Source organism: Xiphophorus couchianus, chromosome 21 (assembly GCF_001444195.1).
Source record: "Xiphophorus couchianus chromosome 21, X_couchianus-1.0, whole genome shotgun sequence".
Lineage (NCBI taxonomy): Eukaryota > Metazoa > Chordata > Actinopteri > Cyprinodontiformes > Poeciliidae > Xiphophorus > Xiphophorus couchianus.
This window is the reverse complement of record NC_040248.1, coordinates 9,585,353-9,611,629: the sequence shown is the minus strand read 5'-3', so window position 1 is coordinate 9,611,629 and position 26,277 is coordinate 9,585,353. Positions and strand designations below refer to the sequence as shown.

The following is a 26,277-nucleotide window of genomic DNA, read 5'->3' as shown; positions in this document are numbered from 1 at the left end:
TACCAGAAAAAGTCATATCAAACTCTTTAGAATAGAAGTACTTTATTCATCCCAGCAGGGAAATTACTTCGCAGTTACAGCATAGAGACAAGACACAATAACAACTACCACAGAGTAGTAGTTGTAGATAAAATAAAAATAAAATATAAAATGCTATAAATTGTAAAAAATATGAATGCTGTTAATATAAAAGCAACTTAAGAGCAGTCCTTGCAAAGATAAAAAAAAAAGCATATATATATATATATATATGTAAATATATGTACAGCAAGTGTGCCACAGTGCCGTTGTGCAAAATCGGACTGATTAGTGCAGAACAATGATTTAGCTTTTATTGTACAGTGAGATGGCATGTGGCAGGAAGGATTTCCTGTATCTGTCCCTACGACAGCGGAGCTGGAGCAGCCTATGTGAGAAGGTGCTCCGCTGTCTGTCCACTATATTGTGGAGAGGATGCTGTTTATTGTCCATAATAGACAGAACCTTCTTCAGTGTCCTCCTCTCCACCACAGTTTCCAGGGACTCCAGCCTTATTCCCAGTACAGTATTTTTTTTACATTCTAGTAAATGCTTTACAGATTTGAAAAATAAAAAGATTTCTCCAAAGTTCTCTTTGATGTGTTAAATTATAGTTACAAGACCTTCCAATCTTCAAAATGTCCAACAATAAGACAGCCATTTAGCAATAATTTTACTTTGATGCTTACAGAGACGGGTTCTGAGTTTTAAAGAACAGATGAAGAAACGTATTCCTGTAAACTCGGTTCAAGAAGAAATACATGACAGGGTCCAGTACACCGCTGATGCAGCTCAGCGCAGATGTGATCTGATTGGCTCTTTTCAATGACAATGACTCCAACCTTCCAGCTATACTTTGAGTGTATATCACCCTGCACACGTGATAGGGAACAAATGCAAACACGAAGTTTAGCACTACAAGTACGATCATTTTCATAGCTTTGTCTTTAACTGGACGCTCTTCTTGTTGTTTCAGGTTCCTCAGTTTTAAGAGAATCACTAGGGAGGTGATAACTATGGTGGTGAAGGGAATAATAAAAGCAACTATGGTGGAGATCAAAGATTTGGGTGATGTTCTTTCAAGGTACAGCATGCTGCAATTGTTAGGTGAGTTGTTTTGGTTTTTTTGTGAGAAAAGTGCTGGAATCATAGACACAATGACTATCACCCACAGTATGGTCACACCTATATGTGCATACATAGGCTTCCTTACCACCTGGGACCTTAGAGGTAAAGTCACAGCTATCAATCTGTCCAGGCTGATGAAACTCATCAGGTAGAGGCTACAGTACATGTCATGTTAAAATAGAAAGCCTGACAGCTGACATAGGATGTCTCCAAAGGGCCAGTGGCTGCCAGACAGGTGGTAAACTATGCGCATAGGTAAAATAAGGACATAGCAGATGTCGGCAATAGCCAGATTTCTCAGGAAGACCTTGGAGGGTGAAGTGCCCTTCTGATGACAGAATGCCCACAACGCCAAGGAGTTCCCAGGTACAGCAATGATGAAGATCAACATGTAAAACACGGCAAGGACAACATCCCACGGAGGTAATCTGGTCTCATTCCCCGAGGAAGTATTTGCACGTGTCATGGCAAGGAGCGGTCTAGTGAAGGGTAAAGCATATTGTGTAGTCAGTGATTATCACTCTTGGCACATAAAGGTTTGTCTTAATAAAATTGAAGCATGTTAGGTGTTTATTTTTGTTGTTTTTTGTGATTATGGCTACAGATAATGGAAAAAAAACAGTTTCTCTGAAAATTAGAACATTGAATGAGACAAATCAACAACAAAAAAAAAACTTTCACTACAATAATATCTCCTTTTTGATTTTAATATGCTCAATGGGCTGGATATTAGGTTCTTACTCCAAGTACCCCAGGCTTTAACTTACAACCATGCTGGATTTCCTGCACTTTAAAAGTGAGATGACAAAAGTTGCCAAAAGTATTGAGATGCCCCTCCGAGTTATTGAATCCGTGCGTTCCAATTATTTCTATGGTTATCTCTACAAGTATTTGTGAAAAAATGAAGAACTGAGACATAATCCGCACTAAGGCCCTTCTCATGGCTCTGATTGGTTGTTTCTAGATGGCACTGGGAGAAAGCAGATGAACTCCGTATTTTCACAGATTATCTGTATATATTTTATAAAAGTTACATACTGCAGCTTTAAGGTTCACATATGTATAAATTCAAGCATCTAAACGTTTTTGGCAATAAAATGTATGAAGATAATGACAACTATCAAAAGGTCACTTGTCAAGAAAGAAGGAACTCATTGGCTTCCTCTTTATAAGTAGGATGCATTTATATAATGTACCTATAACTCTTACTTTTTTCATTTGCCTTCCTGAGAATTACTGTGAGTAAAGGGTGATGTCAACTGTCAACCATTTAAATATCACTTTCTTGCAGTTTAGTTTTATATTACCTGGTTAAATATGTGAAGGTTATTAATCACAATGTATAGCCTTCAAACAAGTATATAGCAGAAATAAGTACAGAAAAAGTAGCAAATATGCAAATATTCTTTAGACTAAGTTATTAGAGATCTCTAAATTATTAGAGATTTAAAGTCTCTAATAATCTTACCTGTAGTTGTAGTTGGACCCCGTTCTAAAATATGCTCACTAAGAGTGGAAGACTTCAGTGCGTGACTGAGAAACTGATAGTCAAGCAGAAGTGAGATATCTATCATTATGGTTTGTGGTATGTTAACCCTTATATATGCATACAACCCCCCGCCCCCCCACACACACACACCCACTCCCATACACACATTGCCATGTGACGCAGGAAGCAAGACAGGAAACATGTATGTATATGAAAAAAACTAACAGAAATTCAGTGCACTAGAAGCATGCAGGTCTTTATTTGTGTTTACTACTCCACCAAACTTTTGCCTTTAACCACATTGTTCATTTGTCATGACTTAAAGCTTTACAAAAAAAGAGAAAGAAAACCAAAATATTTACAAAATCTATTTGTGCAAACATATTTTTGTCTCTTTTACATTATTCTCCTAAAATATTTCGAAGGCATGCATACAAATAAACTTTGGTATGTTAAAAAAAACAAAAAAAAAACTACTTATTTTCTTAGTAGAAGCATTTACTGGTATGTACATCTCGTTGACTTTGTTTTCAGTACAGATCACATGAACAGCAACAATACGTTAGCACAACGTTTGACCACTGATGTCAGCCGTCACACCAAGAAGAGCCAAGTAAATTTTCCAAAAGTAGATGATTGTAGTTAGGCATGAAGTAAGTCAGTATACAACCACTTTGGCAAATAGGCACAATAAAACGAAAACTTGCATTAATGATGAGAACAGCTGCTATCTGTTAAAGAAGTTGGCAGTTCATGACAGTGAAAAATAAGAAAATACTCTTGGAAAACTAAGTTGATTATGAGTTTCATCATAAATTCTGTATAAATTCATTAAATTCTTTTACATTTTGTCTTGAACGTAAGAAATATAGAGGATTAAATATACTAGTTAATACATTTCTCTTTTTCCCAAAATTGAAAGAATTTATATGATATGTTGATTGCAAATTAACTATATATTCCCTATTCAAAACTACTGCAAAAAATATAGATTTTCATCACAAATAAAAACTTTCAATGCAACTATAAAATCAATCTACAATTATGTGAAAGAGCCACTAAAATAAAAATTACAACATAAGTCATAGGGTTCACCTCTGATGCAGAATATGAATCCATACAAGTGTTATTTAAATCTAAAAGGGAAGTGAAAGAAAAGGAAAGGAACTGAAAAGAAATAAACAGTGCGCAAATGCCAGTGTCAAAATATAAACAGAGTGAGTGCATTATTTTAATAATACTTTCAAATGATAAAAAAAAAGATGTTCAAATAACAGAAAAAGCAACAAAAAGTATTACATGGAATATATTCAGGTCTACCTGCTGTGCTGTAAAGCACGCTTGGCGATAATGTGGCTAAGTTGTGTCCTTAGCTGCTGTAGTTGTTGGGATGGAGGATTTGCTGCTGCTGCCGTTGTGCGATCTGTAGCTGGTGAAGCTGGGGGTGTGTATGGTGCGGATGCTCTTTCCACCTGGCCCCAATGGTGTGGGAGACAGAGGGGAGGGGGAGAAGGAGGAGGAGGAGGAGAATGAAGAGGAGGAGGAGGAGTGCACTCGACCATTCTGAGTCTGTGAGGAGAACGAGAGAGCTTTACCTGTGTGTTGTGAAGGTGCAGGGAGTTTGAGGGATCCATTAGACAGTGAGGGGATATGGGATGAGGGAAGGGAACCGGAACGGGGGGTGTGAGAGGACTTTGTCGCAGAGGGAGGAGCAGAAGACGGGTTAATGGGATTAGTAGCATCTGAGTTTAGCGCAGACTGGCAGCTGCCTTTAGCAGAGCTAGGATAAAAAGCAGGGATTTTAGAGACGGGTATAGTAGGGGGAGCAGTTTTATGATCCCCTCCCACTCTTTTAGCACTTCCATTAGCCTGCAAACAGATGCCAAAACAGATACTGGTTGTCAAAAAAAGAAAACTGGTTACACAACACATGTAAAAGGCAAGGCGACGTTAAAAAACAAACTAAAAGTTATTCACATGGACAAACAATATGGCTGCACAAACAATAACATCAATAAGGCAAACTAAGAGATACCAAAAACATACAGCAAAGAAAATAAGAATTGAACACACAACCTTTTTCTCAGTCAATATATGTCTATGGCCTGTCGACTTGAAATGTATACCAGTTATCAGGAACAACCCAGGCAATCAACATATGCAAAGAAATCAAAACAAGCAAGTCCATAAATAATGTTGTTTTTTTTAAATAAAAGAGAATTACACAAGATAAAACTATTAAACAAACTAACTTAAATTAATTAAATACTTATAAAGGACTGTTGATACTGAGAACTTCTAGGTGTCTTTTGCACAGAGAAACAAGATGGACGAGGTCACAAGTTCTTCTCTGCATTCTGATTACAAGTCTCTTTAATAGATTTTCAAATGACTTTACAAGACAGGACACAACAAAGTGTCTTCAGTTGTGTGTCTGCGTGAATGGATGAATGACTGTAGTGGAATTGCTTTGGGGGCCTCTGGACTTGATAAGGCGCTATACTAATACAAAGCCTTTGAGGCTTCTTCACATTCACTGTAATACAGACGGCAATAGGAGAGAGATCCCTCCTATGTACAACAATAACCACGCACAACTGTTCCTTTAAAGAAAGTTTGGTAGTTTGGACAGAGTTAATAAAATATTTAATTTCCTGTCGTGATTAAAAAGTATTTTTAAATTGAGACTGAAATCCTAACAATTGGTTAACTATAAAGTAACTTGCTTTAATTTTCTGTAGGTGTAGGTTATTTGGGTTACTACAGATATCTGTTTTAGTTTTAATGTCAACAATGTTTAAGAAATAACTTAACTGAGAAAAATGTATGAAGTGCTTAATACTTATTTTGCATGCTGTACACAGTTCTGTTTCTTTTTTTTATTATAGAAGTGAGAGACAAGTTACCAAAAAAGAAAACACTACAAATGTTAGACAGCATGATGGCAGACAGCAGTGTCTCTGTGTTAGAGGGATTGTTAGGTATTGTGAGAGGCTGAATAAAATTGAGAAGGCAAAGATACACTCAGGGAGCTAGAATGAATAGGGAAAAAGTGTTAGAAGTTAAAGGGGTGGCAGCAGAGAGGACAAATGTGGTTTTGTACTCCACTGAACCGATGATGCAATGTCAGTAGGTTATGCCAAGGTCCTGATGGCAAGAAAATGCATCACCATGGGGTTAAGGAAGCTGAGCAGTGACGTCGGGTTTGAGCAGAGTTGGAATATAAGAAGGGAGGAGCCAAACAACAACAAAAAAAGTTAAACCTGTAGTTGAACATTGCCAGAAGGATATTAGGATTTGGCGACACTGTTAAGGAACTCAGCTGTGATGGAAAACTGGAGGTGTGATGACAACTCAGATGATGATAAGGCAGGAATCCACTTTTCTTTGCCTTTCTCCATTTTGTTTTTTGTATAGCCACCAACACAGTGAAAACCATGAGCAGTGTGGACATGCAGAAGCATACAGTACAGTGATGTTATGGGGTAACAGTCAACAGTCAAACATGCCTTTGCGTCTTTGCAGATTCGAGAGAAACAAGAACAGTTGCCACCATTGTGGCGTTCTTTTTTTTTTTGTTCATTTGTGAGATCTCACGGCTTTGGTAGTCCTCTCATATATGCTCCATGCTTTCAGTAAGGCATGACCTTAATTCTGCTAGTCTCCGGTAAAACCCTACAGTAAAACTACCTGTCGAAATTGCCTCTGAGCGTCCTGCAGTTTTTGCTGTTTTCCAGCTTTGTCAGATGTAGCCGGCGACTGTCTGGACTTCGCAGACAAAGGGACCGGCATCCGACTAGAAGGGGAAGCGGCACTGGTGTTCTGCAAGGGGATCCAAACGAAAAACAAAACAAGAAATAAAACAAAAGGTAGAAAAAAAAAACATAGACCAAAACAGGAAGTATGAGAAGTCAAAATATGGAAAAAGTTCAACACCTCAAAAAATCAACACCAGTAAAAGACCATGCATCCAGAAGGACCATAAACCTCAAAGGCAGTATACATAGTGCATGCAGTTGAGAATAAGGAAGTAACGACCATCGCGACAAAGTCTCTGATGATCAGTGCACCACTTGCTGAAAACCTCAGAGTTTTAGCAATGAACTGCAGGAGAAAGATGCTAGTCAGGCACCCAACAAAATGCCACCCCAATCATGTCACCATGATTTCACAGTGGCAGAGAACCACCAGGGTTGCTTTCAACATTTCTGAGCACCTGTGGAGTGGATTAATGACTTTGTAATTTCAGTGGTTAGGGTTGGAGTGAAGGTAGGTTGAAAAGTGAAATAGAAGGACCCAAACTCTCCTGGAGCAACAATAGCTAGAGAGAGACCTGTTGTATGCTGGTGGGTACACTGAGGACTGTGGCGGAGGTGCTGGTAGAAGAAGGGGCCACAACAGGGCGAGGAAGGAGCTGAGGTTTTGTCTTCTTCTGCAGCAAACTTTTACTGGATACTTTAGGCCCATGCGCTCTAGAGGTAGGGAGAGAGGAAGACCTCTTCAACCCAACCACATCAGATTCTTTCCCAGGTCTTGCCTTGGTGTCTTCAGTGCTGACTGGCTCCTCCGGGGAGCATGGTCCCATTTCATTAATAGTTGTTTCCAGCTGTTTGATGGTTTGTTCAAGACTGTCCAGAGTCTTGTAGGCATTCTTCCGAATTTCATTGGTTCTGCAAAGGGCGTCTGAGTTCTGGTCTGTTTGTGTGATAGACACTGATCCCTTGGTGCCCTCTGCAAAGGATTTTGAGCGAGTGATCTCAAATCTCTTTGCTTCCCTGTGCTGCCGAACTGTACCATCAGATTCTTCCTCGTCTTCATACACCACCACTTGTAAGGTCTTCTTTCCAGACTTGGTGCCTGTGCGAATTGCTTGTGTCAGTGCTGCTAGCTGTTTCTTTGGGAACTTAAATTTAAACTTCTTCTTTCCGTCTTGTTTGGCATCTCCATTTGTATCTGTGTTCACTCCACTGTCCATTAGTTCAGATATTGAAGATGACGATGAGGATGATGATCCTGTGTGCTCCGCAGTACTCTGTGTGGAGATGATCTTTTCACCATCAACCATTTCTGCACTGCCAGCTCTGACTTGCAATCCAGTGCTTCTTTCAGTGTCTGACTCCTCACTTTCTTCATCTATGCGCTCTTCTGCAAGCATTCTCTCCAGTTCTTCTTCACATTCAAATATGGTGGACAGTCGCTTGTAAGCTGAGCGGATATCCATTGGCTCATTAAAAATGATGATGACAGGCTTCTTGTGGAAGCCATTATCTTGTGGCATAGTGGGATCGACTGTGGTGTTGGCTTTGTTTGATGCACTGCCAACTGTAACTGTCTGGACACTACCCTTGTTGGCGTTGACCAGTTCTTGGTACTCGCCACAAGAAAGTGGCTGAACCTTTTTGTTAGTGATCATAAATGCAATGTCTGGTGGCGGGGGAGCTTCCTCTCCAGGTAAGTCAGGGCTAAGACCGGCTCCATCATCACCATCATCAAAATTAGCTATAGTCAAATCACGTTTGTTACTTGCAGTCTTTCCATGTCGCTGAACTTTAGGTACCTCTTTTACAGGATTGTTGGATGTGGGCAATATTTGCTTTGTATTTTTAAATGAGGAAACATGCTCTGAGGCCTGTTTGGTTTTCTTTTCAGTGTTTGTTTTGTTGAGTTTCTTTTCCTTCTTTACTTCTGCACTCGTCTTCAAGGATTCAGCACGCTTAACTTGCTTTTGTGGCAGTTTGAATCCATTGAGTCCAGTGGGTTTAGGTGATATAGGTGGGGGTGTAACAGGTGGAGGTGATTTTGGTTGTGGAGACATCTGCATCTGCAGCATCTGTTGTTGCTGGCTTGGAGAATTGTCATTAGCATTGACATTTGACACCTGTGTTAGAGGCTGTGAGGACTCCCTGTGTTCTGGGGTGTCTTCCAGTCCTGATGGGGGTGGTTGATCTTTGGGAATCTGGCCAGTCACATAATATATGACCTGTCAATGGGACATTTAGAATGTGGTGTTACTCTCATATCCTTAAACTCTAGAATGAATATTGAATGAATTGACAGAGTGTTAGATACAAAAAGTTGTACGTACCCCAGGGCTTTGTCTTGTAGTTGTGTTTCCATTTTCATCTGTGTCTGGATCTTTATCCTCTCGACTTGGTTCTGAGCTCTGCTAGGACAATGTGTGAGGGAATAATATTACTGTGCAACTGGTGTACCAGGTTGCAACAGATCACCTCTATATAAAAAACAACATTATTTATCTTCCATTGGTCAGTGACAAGATATTGCAATGTCTTTCTGAATTCTTTTATACAGAGGGGGAAGTGCTAATTTGATTTGGTTGTCATCATGTAGATAGAAATGAACAGTCTCTTTTATTACAGTTTTACTATAAAGAAGAGAGAAATAATGTTAACCCCAATTCTTGAAGAATTACATAAAAATTATATTTTCATGTTATTGACTGAAGAACTATTTTTCCCCAATTACCAAGTCAGTAAGTTTTGGTTCTCAGATATCAGTGGAGGTCTATCATTCTAATGTCTTCTCCAACTTAGAGAACACTACAGAGCAGCAAACAAATATCACGGATAAGATAGCAAGTATGCAAAGGTGGAATGTGCTAAAACACTAACTTTCTGGTCATTTAGTAAATTCCCCTCTTGGGGGGGATGGTAACAATTGGTGATTTTTTTTGTCTGTTTCAAATAAATGTAAGTTGATTATCAGTTAGGGCTAAGTAATCTTAGGAAAACATTCAATTGAGATATTGTTGAACAAAGGGATGACTCCATTGATTTTAGTTAACTCACATGACTTGACCAGAAACATTAGAAAACATTTAAGGAGCTGAGGGCAATTCAGATCACAGTATTCAGGAACAAAACTAGTAATACAGGAATACAACAATGGATTGAAATCTACCAGCCCTTGCCATCAAAGACATACAACTGTCTTGAGCTTGCCAGAAAACGTTCAAATAATCTAGAGATAGTTAAGTAGTGCTCTGGTCAGATACAGTTTCTCTACTGTGCACATGAACCGAATATGTCTCTCATAACTCTGGGCAGTGTATGCTCCACGTGAAAGCTGATTTGCCTCCTGGATTGTGTTTTCCTGACCTGATCTTACTGTACTTCACAGAATATTAGTAGAAGAAGAAGGAAAAAACAACACTAGTGAAGAGACACTAACTTCTAGAACTTTCATAGAGATATTTGCAAAGGCATAAATCCCATCTCATTATTGGGGGGGACCATAAACAGGAAAATTTCTTAAGACTAATTTTGTGGGGTCGGCAAAGTTGCAGTGAAATGTAATGTAAAATGTGGTTTAGAACGTTTTTAAACCACATTCAAGCTGCAAGACCAAAAATGAGTAATGCATATCAAACATGTTTTATTCTCGGTAAGCAAACTATTGAGAAATAAAACAAAAATTCAAATGTTGCTTCTGTACGAGTTTTGTTCAGTGTCACTGATCTAATCTCTGCTACACCGTTACAAAAATAAAAAAACTAAATAAAAAAGCTTTAATGAGTAACTGCTGTTAATAAAATTCCTCCTAAACATTGATTTATTGAAAAGGCTCCCAATACAAGTTATGAGCTGTTTAAATTATAACTTGTTTAGTTGCTTTATTTTTGAGCCTTTTTTAGTTTTTCCATGTCCTTCATGACTGAGAACCAGCAGGTAGATAGAAATGCCTATAGATAGTTGTAAAAAATGCAAAATTTCTTTGTCATCAAACAGAATAAACCTGTATATGTAGGAGGGAGTGAGTAATGACTTAGTCATAATGGAATAACTTTTTACCATTCCAAATTACTGCCAACTCACAAGCCTGTCTATCATGCCATAACTAATCAACAACAACAATTTGGTCTCTCCCAGAAACTAAGTTGAGTCATTTTTTTCCCCTTTCTTTCTAATACTTTGCAATTATTTTGTCAATGACAAAGCAAAAATGATTGTGATTCTGTGAGCTGTGCTCAATGTAATACAAACCAATTTTGAACTTTATGTAATCTGTTGCTTCTAAGATTTAGTTGTTAACAATATTCTCCAAATTGAAATAAAACTACAACTACAAATAGAGACTGTTCATTTGAAAACCGGTTGGGTATGTAACTTCTTGTAAGCTGAGATTATAGATTAATAATACAATTCTTATCTCAGGAACATTTTGACTTTGGGACATAAACAAACATGATTTTATTGCCCAAATGTAGTAATGGCACTTAGTTATAGATTGTAACTAATGTCTTATAAGATGTTTTGATGTAATTTAAGAAACATTACCAAAGGTTGTTCAGAGTTTACAAACACATGTTTACACTCATCCTACTCCACACTAACATTTGTGTTTTACAAAAATCACTTAACAGTTAGTTCAGATTTGTTTAAAGTATAATTATATAAAATTATCATTGGTCACAGTTACCTTTCTTGTGATGCAAAGATTACATATTACCAGTAGCTATTTGGAAAAGTAAATTAATCCTATGTGTAGGAAGTCAACAAACTAATCCAAAGAGCAGTATGTCAATCTGCCTCATCAGATGATGATCTGATAATTTATCAGTCCTTATCACCAATCTGGAAGAGCAAACAGATGAACTATCAAGATGAAGATGGTCTGTATGTCATTGAATAACATGAGAGGACTTGTGTAATTTAAGACTGCACCATGCCTGCACCTGCTCATTGTATATTGGTCTAATCTTTGACTCTTATTGTAACATTTAACAAAAGAAGACAGGTTTGCAATATTTTCAGGTCTCATCAGGCCAGTGTTGGGCTATATCTAGGCCCAAGTCTATCTATTATACTTTTAGAGACTTCTGTTGAATATAGACATGTTGAATTTAGGCTTAGTTTTGCTTATGGACAAATTGCAGATTTTCAAATGCTAATGTTCAGAAAGTTCATAGCCTATTGTGCTTATCAAGAGTTACTATAAAATAGGGGGAAATACCTTGCTGGTAATAACAGCTGTGTTTTCCTTTGTATTGGCCACTCACACACTTCTTGCCAAACTAGACAAACTGGTTGAGGGCTTCACTGACAACACCAAATTCTTTACATTAATAAATGCAATGTTAGGCAGCATAAGTAATCAAGTAATCATATTTTGCATCTGGTGTGGGTCTACTCTATCAATTAAATTTCAAATTTTAAGTCCACTCTGTCTGCCTTTAATGATGACATATAACTTGTTTTTCCTATACTCCTGTATATGTTGCCATGGTTTCACTGATTATTTGTTCTCTGTCTGACTTGCTTGTTAGCCTTCCAGCACTCTTAGGATTTATTTCATTTGCAAAAAGCTAATGGTGATATGATGTCTTTCTGCTAAAGATAAACAAATAACTTCACACAATTAACCCTTTAAATATATGTTTGAACATATCCATATTCTTCAGAAAGAGTTTTGTCAGAATAATAAACAATATAGTTGCAGTTGGATTGGATAAATGTGTGAAACTTGAAAAAGCAAATTGAGGTGAAGTTGTGCAAAGACATAGAGATTGGGAAATAATATCTCAGAAAATAAGTGGGGAACAGGAGCATGCAAAGTGGCCAGATTGACCTCTGGTGAACCAAGTCTGCAAAAACATATTGTGTCTGTGTAAGTTTTCTGAAACGTCAATCTTTAAGTTCCTTTTTATACTTAATTTTTATGTGAAAAAAAAAATGCCAGTAAAAGAAAGACACAACACAATTTAATTGCCCATAACATACAAAGTACATTACAGGTCTTTATTCATTTGGAAGAAAAGACAAATTATATTTAAATCAGTCTTGAAACAGGTCATACAAAAGACACACCAGCTCAATTTTATGCAGACTTAATCCTGAAAGAAACCAAAGTTGTGGAATCCAGCAGAATCAAACAAGGGAAGGAACCAAGCCAGCAAGGAAAGGAGTTTGGTGGAGACAGTTGCTACAGGTTTCTCTCGAGCCAAAGCAGGAGCACAGGGGTTGAAGAAGTGTTAGGAAACAACAGGCAATTAGTGCATCACACAGCTGGTGGAGGCAGGCGGTTAGTTGGGCAGCTGCACGGCGGTACATGTGTTACCTTTTTCTCTTTGTGGGGCAACAAATTTCCTGGTCTTAGTTCTTTGATTTGGGTTTCAATTCGATTGGTAGGCTCAACCAAATTTTTTATCCCTAGATCCTTAACTGTGCACTTCTGGAAAACCTGAAGGTTGGAGACAAGTCAAAGGGATATGGGGGTGATAGAGACTTTTAGGGTGGGATACAGACTTAAGGCACCACAGCCACAGCTGTACCAACTGTTGTCAGGTGACAAGAAGGATCCTTTGTTTTGGCATCCGTTAGCACCCAGCCGTTGCCACTTCCAATAAAATCAACGACCACAGGAAGAAGCGATAAGCAAAAGGCCCCCAGTAAGCAGAAATCAATAAACCCTGCCCAGACGTTTGCCAGGACGTATATGAGTGTTCACATGCATCTAACCTGAAGCTCCGCCATGATCTTGTCCCCTTCATCCTCCTCTTCTCTGTTAACAGAAGCAGTGACAGGAGGGGGTGTGATGGGCTTCGGCTTGGTCTCCGGAGCAACCTTTGTGGGCTTGAACTGAGGGGATGGAAGAGGAGCATCTTCCTCAACCTCCTGTGAAAAATCAATGAATTAAACTACTTTTCATTATGCAGCATAATTGATAGAGAGAATGGATGGATTGGCACGCAGCAAGTATTCTCTAAGTGTCAATATGCTAATCATACAAAGAAAAATGATGTAGTACAATGAAGAAAAATTGAAGAGGGCAGATCATGTACTTTTAAATGAATCAATTACAGAGTTTAAAGTGGGTTTATCACTTAAAGTGGATATATTAACAGGTTGTATAGCCAGGAAACCTATAAATCTACTGTCAGTAATTTCAAAATGTAAAAAAAAATTAATAAATGCCTCTTGAATTACATTAAATATTGTGTTTCAGAGCACCCAAATAAAATAATAGCAAAACATGGCATCCTTAATTATGGCAGACCCTACTCTTTTTTTTTTTTTTTTTACCCCTCCAGGGGGTCTTTTGTGGGCTCTAGTGTCCCTTATATGATAGTAGGCTGACAGGAAATGGGGAAGGAGAGGGGGGAAGACATGCGGCTAATGTCGTCAGGTCCGGGAGTCGAACCCGCGACGGCCGCGTCGAGGACTCAAGGCCTCCAAATACGGGTCGTGCTAACCGCTACGCCACGCCCCGGCAGACCCTACTCTTGATCCATATGACACTAATGTGACTGACCTGTGCTGAGATGCTTTCCTTCCGAGTTGTATAGACCACCTCTCCAGAACGTGTTGTAGTCATGCCTGAGTTTGAGCTGGAGAAGGTTTTTCTTGGAGGTGGCGGTGGTGGGGACTTGTTTGATTTGTCAGACCCCTGTCTGGTCAAATTGTCAGTGGCTGCTGACTTAATGGCAGTTTTAGAAGATGCTGGCTTGATAGATTTCTCCAATAAAGGCTTCGGTAGTTTATCGGACCCCTTTTTGGCGGGTTTGTCTACTAGAGACTCCTCTGCAAAACACATTATTCAAACAAACAGTGCTAAGTAAAGTGTTATTATGAATAAAATGGCTCAATAAAGTTGAATGTATGTTTTATTTGTACCTGATGGTGACTCAAAAGGGCTGGGAATGTCTCTTTGTTCCACTATGCCAGCAGAGAGCAGTATTTGGCTTTCCTCCACCTCTAAGCTTGGAATTCCCTTCATCATGTTGGCCTGAGCCTCTTGAAGGATCTTCTCAAACTCTTTGCCGTCATAATGACCCATATTCTGCCTTTTCTCTTCCCATTCCTTCTCAGCTGCCTAAAAGAAAAAGATAGAAGATAAAAAGTCTCTAAACCTTTTAGAGAATGCATAAAGTGCAGACTTCTAGTTATCTAACTGGTTAGCTGCTTAGATTCTAAACTTCTAGATGGCTAGACATAGAAGATAAGACAGCTAGGTAATAGACAGATAGATAAAGCGGTCTGCAAAAGTATAACAGCCTCTTAAATGTTATTGTACTTTTTGTCATTTTACAAGGACAAACTTCAATGTTCAATATTTTAATGCAGCTGACCAAGACAAAGTAGTGCATAATTGTAAAGTGGAAAAAAGTGATAAATGGTCTAGGTGTAGACTTTGATTCAGCTTTTCTTTTCCTACTGAACCATAATCAGTTGTAATATCATATCACTAGAGTTGCTTCTCCCACAAATTTGCTGTTGCTCACTTTTGTTCAACATTGACTATCATTTTGTCCCTCTTCCTTAAAGACAAGATGGCAGATTCTCCCACTTAATTTGTTACCATTCTTGGTTGTTTTTTGTGAGGTGTTCAAAGTGGAGTAAAACATGTCTAAAGTTCAGAGGAAATTTTAAAATATGACTAAGCATCATTAATAATACCTAAAAATCATCTATGAAGATGAACATATAAAAAAAGAGCAAACATAAAAAGTACAATTAAAATAAATGCCACTGATTTCATCCTAACTAAAGTGTCCAAATATTTTTATCAAGCCTGGTGGGGGCAGAAGTAAAGCTTAGTTGCCTGCTAGGCATATAATAGACCATGGGAAGCCCTGCTTACCCTGATTTAAAATAGCCACAACATTATTTCTGACTTGTCTGCTGTGTTCCTTGGTTTTCCTGATGCTGTATACTTATCAAAATTCTCTCAGAAACATTCAAGGTATTCACATAACAGCTGTATTCATGACGAAATTAAATGCACATAGTGCAGTTGGTTGCACTAGATCTAGACGTTTTTGAGTGATAGAAATGAAAACAAGACAAACAAGTCAAAATTGAAAATCATACACTCTTTTTCTTCTGTTTTACAAGTATGCACTACTTGACATCGGTCAGACAAATACAATCACTATAAAATACTATTGAGGCTGGAACTATTTTGTGACAAAATGTGAAAAGGTTCAAGGGTTGTAAACTGTAAAATATGAAAAACAGCTAAAAATACCTCAATGGACATAACTCTGTTTTTGCTTTTCTCCTTGGTGTTCTGGAGCTCCTCTATTACAAGATCCTGATGAGGAGCGCTGTTGCCATTATTCACCAGATTCCCATGAATCTTTTTGAGGCGAGCAGGACTTGATGGATCTGAGACCGACCCTTTTGGAGATTCCCAGTCTTGATGTTTACTCAGGTTAGGACTGGGAATCTGAGTAGGGCTAGGGGTGAGGGGAGGACTGGGCTGAGCTATGAGGGCCGCAGATTGCTGGGACTGCTGTATGTGAACTGGAGAACTCTGGACATGATGGATGACCACTGGGGAGGAGGGCATCACCTCCGATCTTACGGTGGAGCTCTGTGCCTCTGGTGGAGCTGAGGAAGAGGTGAGCTGGACTGATGTTGATGGAGCTTCTACAGCGGTTTCTGCAGCTGTTGTGTGGTTGACACCTACTGAGGCATTGGTGGAAATATCTACTCCTTTCTGAGACCCTTCGGTTGCATATCTACAGAGGAAGGAAATGGCATTTGAATTGACGTTAAAAACACTATGTAATAAAAACAGTGTGAAGATTTTCTTTTTAAAGATTCAACTCATGGGTGAGCAAAAAGCCAAGACTGAGCTTGGTATATGTGACATATTAAAATGGAAATGAGGTGCTACAATGTCCACCAAGTTAATTCGCTTATCGGTTCAGTGAAGGTGATGAAAGAAAATCTAGCTGAATCCTGGATTCACACAGAGTGACCTCTTCGATGGCACGCAGATAGCATAATTAAACAGAACAATCTCCAGACATCAGACTTCTTTGAGGAGCTCTGTGTAGGTCTTTTTGATTTAATCTTGAATTGCCCCCTCACACACTCACAGTATACTCCAGGAGTACCTGTTCACCTCATTCCTACTTCAGCTGCATTTTCCTCCTACCTTCTCAGGCTGCTGAGAGTATCGGTCAGGCTCTTGACCCGTTTTAGCATGCTGTCGAGTTTGTGAGGCTCTTCCTTCAGAAATTTAACAGCCTCCACTTCCACTCTGAGCACAGCTCGCATTCTGGTTTGCAGGGCTGGGAACTCTCCTGAGGAAACAAACATGAGAACAATGTAAAGATTTCTTTTTTACTTTATAATTGTAGGAATATTACTTACAATGCACAAAAAAAGTATCAATGTTACAGATTAGCATGATGATATCTATCATGTTGATTATGTTTTCTTAACTTGGTTCCTCTTGAATCAATTAAATTCCGTTTCAATTTAATTTAACACAATGCATCTAGATTCAGTTTAAACTAATTCAATATAACTCCATTTATTATAATTTAGTGCAATTCAGTCCAGTTAATTGATAATTGATAATCTATGTCATTCCATGATTGCTCATTTTAATTTATTATCATTAATATACTACTACTTTGTATTTATTTATTTTTAATCATCTTACCTTTAAGGCCAGCCAGAGACTCTCCCACCTTCCTCAGAGTTACTGCTCCCTCCTCTACATCCTTTAAGGTCACCACCCTGGTTGTTGTTGCTGAATCCGGTTGCAGAGATGCTACATATTGCTCCAGCTCACTGCAAAAACAGCAAGATAAATAATTCATTAAATAATAAAAGCTAAAATATATTTTTTCCCTTTCATCTAAATAGTTCATGAATATATACACTTTTTGTGCTGTGAGTTTCTGCTGTACAGTTTGGAAAAAAAAGAAATAAATAATAAATAGTTGTGTAGTATATACACTTAGCAAACACCAGGGGGCAAGGAGCAGTAATTTATCTCACACTAGAGTAGGGGAACAGAGGAGACCGTAATTCTTAGAAAAGGAAATAGTAAATTGAGTCTATAACATGTTCAGAATATTGACAATAATCATCACCCACCATTAAAAGCAACTCCCACACTATAATTATTGCTTTGACCCGACTTAACCAAGTCCAATTCCAATACCGCAAATGTTCAGTCACTGATTGAGGGCTTATTTGTGAGGTGGCAACTCCACACTGAAAATGTTTCACCAAGCCATTTCAGAAAACTCTTAAAGAAAGGCACTAAATCCAAGGGGAAATGTGCTGAACTATAACATTATGTGACAAGTTGGTTTGCATGAGAACTGCTAAAATGGTGTTTCATTGTGGTCACGTACCCTTGAGATACACCATTTAATGGAGCTCCCCAATGGGGACAGTGAGTTGAATGCCCGGCTATGCCAAGGCCAGCTGGTGAGAGGAGTCATGGAAATTGTAGCTGGGAAAACAGATTTCTCTTTTGTATCAAGGTTTTGCCATAATGTGCCTAAAAGTTTTCTCTTTCTTCTTGCTTTAACCCTTCTCCTGTAAACTGTAATTATTACACTGGCAACATTTTGAGTTATTTTTTACAGGACCCATTTCTTTATTTTTAAAACCTTTTAAGAGAGAAATAAGTAAAAAGTGAGATTGTAAGCGTTTCAAACTGCAGTTTCCGACTCACCCTGAAGTAAAATAGTCCTAATTACCACACCTTATTTAGAGTGAAAGTAGTCACATTTTGCTAACCTACAATTGGCGTGACACCCCATCCGGTCCTTCTGCCAGATTCTTTTTTAAGAAGCTATAAACTGCTATCATTGGACTTACAATGCCTTTCAAAATACTTTCTCAAGGCACTGTAAGTCCAGTGATAGAAAGTGTAGTAAATAAACAAAATATATATATACCTATTGAATTTTTTTGCAATTTTTCAAATGGCAACCAAAAACTTGAAGTTTCTTTTTTTTTCCTGACACATCAAAATAAAGTACTGCACAAATGTGAAGTTAAAGTTAAATTGTACATAGAAATCTGAAAAGCACAGTGTCCAAATGTGTTTAAAACCCTAAGTCAACACTTTGTAAAACCACCTTTTACAAAAAGACTAAATATTTGTCCATTTTATTGCAATAATAGCTTAAGCCCAGTCAGACTGGATGGAGAGAATATATAAACATATTTTAGCCCTGCCACTGATTCTCAATTGAATTTAGGTCTTGAATTTCACTGGGCAATTCCAACTCATGGCAGGGCTTTGATCTGAACTGTTTCATTGTTTGTTTAGGGTCTTTGTCCTGGTCAATGGAAAACTCTTGTCACAAGGCTTTTACAGCCTCTAACAGGTTTTCTCTGTGTATTTAATTCCATCCAACTTCCCATTAACTTTGACCAGCTACCCTGTCCCTGCAGCATAATGTTAATAGCATTATTACAGCTGGTGCCACCAAGTGTCACAATAGATGTTTTGTATTCAGGTTGGTTTGCCGTTTTAATCTTTTGCATCTCTAATCCATGTAGGAAAAAAGTCTAATTTTGGTTTAATTTGACCAGACTATGGCGATCAAAATAATCAATATGATGGTATAATTAATACTAGATAAAATAATTATCCAAAGGGGTTCATCTGAGACACCGATGTTTCAGAGGAACTTATAAATGCTAGTTAAGCTCCTGAATCTGTAGCATTGAAATATTTAAAAATTAGCGTCACGAACATGAACAGCCCAGTGATGGTGTTCTGTTGGTTCATCAAAATACACTTCCCAAATACAAAATTGTGAATCCCACAACACTCCGTTTACTGTGGCACGAATTAATGCAGGGAAATGTTAATCAGTGTGCTACTAAATAGTGAAGCAAAAATCAAAGCAGTGCAAGCTGCCCTGCTACTGTAGTTGATGACTAAAGAAAATGTTATACAAGATTACTAAAAGACAGTAATTGTAATATATCTGCATGGACCAGATCCATGTTAGGATTCCATGTTGCATGGAATGACTCTTTGTCCCTCTGTAGTAAAATTTCTTAATAAGAACATCAAATTGACAGGTTAATGGAAGCACACACTGGCACACTAAAGATATGAAATTATATAAAAGAAAATATTTGCACAACTGACTCAAAAGTACATAAATTTTTTTCTCTCTCTCTCGCCATATACTGTATGTTACCTTATCATCTGTTTTGCCAAACAGTGAAGTGTCATTTTTAAATGATATATTTTTATAAATAAGGGCTGAATTCTCCACTACTTATTGGTTTTGCCCTAATTTAAGAAGCCCCTCCAGGGTCACCACAGGCCTTTTGGCTGCTTTTCTGATTATTGCTCTGCTAGCCCCATCTGTCAATTTATGTGGATCGCCATGTCACAAGTGGACTACTTACTACAAGGTAGTTGGTTGCATTGAACATTTATAAGAAAAAAACAAAAACACAAATTTCCTTCGGTATTAAGATTATGTGACAAAAAATTTCCAATAAATTACATTGAGATTTGTAGATGTAACATAATAAAATGTGGAAACGTTCAAGAGCTATGAATAAGTTTGAAAGGCTCTGTGCTGATTAAATACAGAACCTTTTGTCCTTGCATTGCAAACACATCCAAATAAAAAGGATTTAATTAGGGATCCCTGTTGGCATGACGAGGCAAGTGAATTAAAATAAGAGCAGGGTAGTCAGTAATTACCCTATTGTTCTTTGCAGCCTCAGAAGCGCAGGCACAGCTTGCCTGTGAAAACCTGAGCTGAAGAGGGTTTTGAGGGTGTGGCTTGTTTAAGAGTACAAGACTGAATGGCTCAGGTGAGCTGAGGAAGATGAAACCTTCTGGGGGATTTCCTACAAATGGAGCAGCGCTGATTAGAGCTGCACGGGTGTGTCTGCTCTCTGCTTGAAGACTTGTAAAAGCCTTTGATGCAGACACACGCAACTTGTGTGTGTTTAATTTGGGCTTATTTTGAACTGCTATTTACCAAGGCACTTCTAAAAGTTTAAAATGTGGTAGGGTTCTCATTGTGTTGCATCAGTTTTTAAAAAAAAACAACATGTTTTAGGAGCTGAAAGCAAAATGTGGTTAATACATTTTGAACTGACAGGACAGCAGCTCAGCTACTTCGGCACCTTGACATTCTATCATAGAATTGTGCTTTTCCAGGTTTTCAGGGATTGGTTTGAGATTATCTTGCTGAAATATTCCTTGAAAAAGATGCTGTATGGAAGGTAGTATTACCTTGCCCAGTATGCTAAAGTACTTCTGTGCCATCCAAGGATGATTCAGCTGTGGCTCTGAGGATGTGCTCTTAATGACTTCTTCATTTTCCATAAAGGAATTTAAATTAGATACACTATGCAAAAGAAAAAAATAAAAAGGCAGAAGTACCTCTAGGTCTTGTTCATGTTTTGATGGTTTAGCACATAATTTTAGCTTTACACCTTAAAACATGGTGATTTTTCTGGAGTGTGATTTTATTTTCATTTCAATGAATTAGAATGTTGATAACATTTTTCAAACATTCCCAGTTTATGGTTCCTAATTTATTGAAATCAGTTTATGACCAGTTGAACATGCAGGCTGCGAGTTAAAGTGTCTTATGAACACTTTATAAGACACTTATAAGGTGTCTTATAATCTTGTAAATGTGCCTTCAGCTTTACAAGGAGGCACGTTTAAACCAAAAGGCTGACCAAATTACTTAATAGATAACAAGGAAGTACACAACTAATGTTTTATTGAACAATGACAACATTATTGTGCAAAATAGGGTTAAAAGTGATCGTATCCATCAAAAAATGAGAAAATGCCATTTTCTCATTTTGAAAATGGTACTTTCCATAGTTGAACAGGAGCTCAACCATGTTAAAAGCACAATGACACAAAGATTTTTAGAGAAGATTTAAAAATAACAAAATACAGCAGATCTAATGTGCCATAGCAGGCTGTTCTAATACCTTGAGGGTGTTTTCCCAAAGGCTCAGTCACCTCTGGTTTTTAACCTACTCTGTGGGATTTCTAGAAGTAGCTGATTTGCTGAGCGAAGCATCCTGACTGGTTTATGAAAGTACAGCATGTCAGTGAGATGGTGTGATGCAAACCTACTGGGCATATTTTACCCCATTACAACTAAAAATGAATTTAAATGGAATTTTATGTGACCAACATAAAGTAGGAGGAACTGTGAAGAGAAAGGAAACTGATACACAAGATTAAAATTAAAAAATAAAATTTGAAAACATTGTACACTTTGTAACCATCTCTTGCTGCAATTACAGCAAGTAAAACATCTATATTCTTGCCACAGATTCGTAATTAGATTTGGGTCATTCTGACCCATAAATCAGTTGTGTTCAAATGTTTTTCACAGTGGGTCAAAATCTACAAGTGAAAAGTACTTTAGGTCCCTTTTCTTACTTAAAGGAGCAAAATATAGGTGTTGTGAATTATTTTCTTTATGCTTGATCAGCAATATTAAACATGCAATATATTAATGGCATGAAGTAGTCTTTTTCAAATCTTAACGCATTCTCATATAGTCAAAAAATTAAGTAAATAAATGTCCAAATTGTTTATTTTATCCATCTAAAACACCGTAAATAATATGCAAACCTTATCAGAAATTAAAATGTGACTTGTGTTTAATTTTATTTTATAATCGTACCTGAGCTGTACAAGGACACGTTCCTCCAGACCCAAGTACTTGTGCCTGTCCTCCTCTACCACAGCTCTCTGCCTCTGGACAGGGTCTTCCGCCCGCCGCACTGCCTCTGTGAGTTTAATAGTAATTTCCTGCTCTGCCCGCTTCAGCTGCACCCGTAAAACCTCCTGGTTCTGGACCTGGAGGGGATGTACACAGTAAAATAAGATATCAAAGGACTCCAGCGAGGAGCCTTTAAGATGCGTGTATGGTCAGAGGTGTGCAAACAAGTTCAAGTCTGAAATTTAACCAGAACAGTACAGATCAGGTAAACGGAGATGGAGTTCTTGCCTGCAGCTGTCTCATCTGATGAAGTTGTATCCTGAGGTCAGAAACATTATTTCTGAACTGCATGAGATTCACTTTGAGTGGAGATAAGTTCTTGTCTGGTGGGGCTGAATTGGCTTTAGGAGCCACGATAGTAGATCCACCTGCTGGGGCAAAGAAAAAAAAAAAGAATACGTTATAAACATTTTCATAATTTCCGGCAAAGCTTTTGGCCTTTAAAATGAGCACAAATGCACTAATAAACCACACAGTCAACAATGTATGAACTTTTCTTTTATATTTTCCCTGAAATAAAATGGAAAGCTGAAACCATTTAAATACTTTCACTTGTATGAAGATTGTATATATTTTGTTTGATGTGAAACCACATATACTGCAAGTACTAGCACCCCTGCTGTTAACACTTTGTACAGCCCCCTTTTCCCAGAAAGGCAACTTGGGCATTTCACACAGCTTGTACCGTATAGATCACTTAGAATCCTGTATACTTTCTTATGCTTTTTTTTTTTTTTTAGCTCAACTCTACAGGTTTTCAATTGGATTTATGCCTGAGGACTTTAATAGTCGTTGAAGAACAGTTATTAAGTGTCTGGTGAACCATTTCTGGGTAATTTGGCCAATTCTCATGGATCATTATCTTGTTGAAAGACCCAGTGAGGACCAATTTTCAATTTACTAGCAGACTCTGCAATATTTTTTATTAAAATTTTCTATTTTAGTTCATGATACCATTCATTCAAAGAAGATTCCTAGGGCTTTTGGAAGAAAAGCAGGCCTGCAGAATGACAGATCCTCCCCTGCTTAACGACTTTTCCACATCTCATTCTTTATTTCACACTAGTCACACCTAGAGTATTTGTTACTGAAAAGCTTTGTCTCACGCATGTGGTTCCAATTTATGACCCAGCAGGATTTGGTGAAATTCTTCTGTTACATTAGTTGAACAGTTTTAGATGGTAATTTAAAATATTTGCAAACTGCATTTAGTTATAAGTATATATATAAAAATTTAATATGTTGTGTTTTTTGCTGTCAAGTGTCTGCTGAATAAATCAGATTGTTAATCTAAATGTTGCACAAATAAAATTCTAAATTTAATAAAATAACCCACAGTTGGGCATAGCTGTAGTCAATAGATAGTGGCAATTTGTTGCTAATATGATCATTTGTAATTGTGAATTGCATCAAAATGCACAAATGTGCTATGTATGCCACATTATTCTTTTGGTTATCATTTTATTAGGAGTAAGGTACTTGGAAGAGCTGCATATGACCTATAGAGACTCGAGACAACTGACTCTAGACTGAACAGCCATGTATGTGTTGAATCATCCTTCCAAATTTGCTTGCATTGCAAATGAAAATTGGTCATTTAATAGAAAACAGAATAATCATCACTTGAAACCTTTATATCAAAGTAAAAGAAAAGCTTCTTTGCATACGCAATCCATTAACTTCAGAAGTCTGTCAACAGGAGAAACAGACCGTGAGGCTGTAAAAAAAGAAACAGTAATCTGCGTAATCCTTAAAATTTCTCATGTGTCCACCTGATAGATGCCATGACCTGAAATACGAGTTACAATTCAAACTGCTGCTTTTGTTTGGCTTCAAGAAATACCTCTCACCTAAAAAGGACACATACAGTACATTACTGTGTTTTATTCTCAGCGTGTTGTTATGTTTATTCAAAAGACAAATTGATACTGTTTTAGATATTTTAAAAAAACTGCAACGAACAGTCAGGAAAGATTTTGTCTTCTGATAAACTTTTCAAGCACACAAACAGTGTTATGCTTTGCTCTGCCACTGGCAGTGGCATTAGTGAATCTTTCCTTCAACACAGATCAGGTGGCAGGGGGCTGCAGAGCATAGATTGGATCACTGAATCATCTTGGCAGGCTTAGCAAATAACAGCATTTTGTTTTAAGAAGTGCTTTGAGGTGTTGGTGTGAGATCTGCTGTCTCCTGTCTCTTACTTCAAATTAAACTGGATGTATTGTAAGAAAATATAAGCTGATGACAAGCAAAAGAAGCCAGACTTTGTGTTTTTTTTTACTCCCCCCACACTCTGCTCATTGCAGCCTGTTGACAGATGCCAATGTGTGGTCTTGTCTGCACCAGATATTTTGGCATTAAAAGATAGAACAGATTTAGAAAAAAAGAAGGTTAAGGGGAATTACAGTAATACTAACCTGAACTAGGTGTGCTGTGAGCTGGAGATGAAGTATTTGGTGATCTCTCGCTGCAGGCAGGAAAAAAAACCAAACAAACCCATTAGAGCAGGATTTTGACACACACAAAAGAAATATTGAAAAAAGGTTTACAGGGTAATATTAGTAATGATGAATACATTAACAAAGTATGAGAAGTTAAACCAGAGGGTAAAGGTGGTGTTAATGTTGTTAAGCTTAATGACATTCATAGGAATGTATAAAATCACTGCATTCACATAGACTGTACTCTAATTTCCAAGTACACATTAAAACAGAGGATCATAATGCAAAGAGTCTAAATGCAGCCAAAACCATAAACAAAGTCAATACATAGAGACCAACTTTAAGATCAGTCAAATCACTTTCACTTTTGATTATTTCTTCAGACCATTGATTCTTCCTTTCCGTTATTAAATCACTAATCATTTTTTACCTTCTCTGGGATCTCACTCTCTTCTTTAATGGACTTGCTTACCTTTGAGACTCCTTGTTGCCACTAGAGTTTGGAGCCTTTAAAAGTACATGATGAACAAGACCAGTCAAGCTGGTAATCTGTTGCTCCATAAACTTCATTCGCTCTCTGCAGAAACATTAAAAAATGCTACTGATGTTAAATCTTGCACTAACACAAAGCAGCTAATTACCAACGCTCTTAACACAATAGTTTGTTTTGTTTTATTGCTTACTGAACATTGTTTTTAAATTTGACTTGTGAATATCTCAGAGTAAATATTACTGCTTATGTCTTCTGTTTCTGGTGAGTCAGTAAAATGAAATATAAAAAAAGTAAAATACTAGCAACATAGTGGAAATTCTTTCTTTATTATTTTAGACTCAAGTAGACTGTGTGTCTTTGTGTTGCCCTATGACTAGCTGGCACACTCCCCAGGGTGAACTCACACCTCTCACAAAGCAACTGCTGGGATAGGCTCCAAACCTCACCTATGACCCTAAACAGGTAAATAAAAGATAAATGGATGGATTTTGTATGAATATACACAATTATATATATTTTTTTTATTTGGTGGAAAATATCTCACTATTACATACTAAATAAAAATATTATTTAATATGTGAAAGCAATTCCTAATCCTTAATACACTTTAAAAAAATCACTTGCAAAATCCCAAACATTTGATTGAAACATCTGATTGTAGCTTGTAGGTGATGTGATTTGATAAAATATTCCAGGTTTTGTTTTACAATCTTGCTTTTAGTGATGGTGTATATTTTTCTATAAAAACTAAAAATACAATATTTATACACATACACATTTTGCATTTAATAAGTATAATAAATGCAAATCAACTCAATAAGTAAGAACACTACTTTGCATTTACACCACCAAAACAGAGTTAGCATCCTGCGCCATCCCCCACTCCCAACAAAAAAAAATAGATTAATAGACTGTTTTATTAATAGACTGGAGAGAAACTGTTTTACTCTCCTTAAATAAAACAACTGTGGTAGCCATCAAAAGTAGAATAAAAATGAAAACTGAAAATAATAACACCAGAAGAAGTAACACAAAAGTATACAATGAGATTGTTTGTGCTTGGAAAAGTGAGCAACTTTTGTCTTCTGCTCGGAATGTTTACCTTAAGAAGAATGTGAGGCAAGTTAAGGACACAGGGCGGACTGTGGTTGTGGCTACTTTCGACAATAGATGGACACACAGTCAAGTC

The 26,277-nt window shown here is 37.5% G+C and overlaps 2 protein-coding genes across 26 annotated transcripts in view; both read right to left on the bottom strand.

The window, feature by feature from the left end:
• Positions 1-502: 502 nt before the first annotated feature.
• Positions 503-2,779, bottom strand: LOC114137118 (uracil nucleotide/cysteinyl leukotriene receptor). Its single transcript, XM_075410486.1, is given in 2 exon segments — positions 503-1,625; positions 2,615-2,779. A coding segment is annotated over 1 exon segment (909 nt). The 5' UTR covers positions 1,613-1,625; positions 2,615-2,779; the 3' UTR covers positions 503-703.
• A 91-nt stretch (positions 2,780-2,870) lies between these two features.
• The window catches only part of kiaa1217 (KIAA1217 ortholog), a 119,211-nt gene continuing 95,804 nt past the window's right edge, over positions 2,871-26,277 (bottom strand). For 10 of the 25 annotated variants that reach the window (XM_028005656.1, XM_028005643.1, XM_028005650.1 and 7 more), the window contains 15 exons: positions 25,068-25,172; positions 24,572-24,621; positions 22,383-22,525; positions 22,056-22,231; positions 17,054-17,184; positions 16,541-16,688; positions 15,623-16,118; positions 14,269-14,467; positions 13,907-14,175; positions 13,114-13,269; positions 12,713-12,835; positions 8,721-8,801; positions 6,969-8,615; positions 6,326-6,469; positions 2,871-4,504 (listed from right to left, as the gene is read on the bottom strand). In XM_028005656.1, coding sequence (XP_027861457.1) covers positions 3,992-4,504; positions 6,326-6,469; positions 6,969-8,615; positions 8,721-8,801; positions 12,713-12,835; positions 13,114-13,269; positions 13,907-14,175; positions 14,269-14,467; positions 15,623-16,118; positions 16,541-16,688; positions 17,054-17,184; positions 22,056-22,231; positions 22,383-22,525; positions 24,572-24,621; positions 25,068-25,172 — 4,381 coding nt within the window. In that variant the 3' untranslated portion in view covers positions 2,871-3,991. The remainder of the gene's footprint in view (positions 4,505-6,325; positions 6,470-6,968; positions 8,616-8,720; positions 8,802-12,712; positions 12,836-13,113; positions 13,270-13,906; positions 14,176-14,268; positions 14,468-15,622; positions 16,119-16,540; positions 16,689-17,053; positions 17,185-22,055; positions 22,232-22,382; positions 22,526-24,571; positions 24,622-25,067; positions 25,173-26,277) is intronic. The other 15 variants (XM_028005669.1, XM_028005670.1, XM_028005654.1 and 12 more) reach the window with 14 other exon arrangements.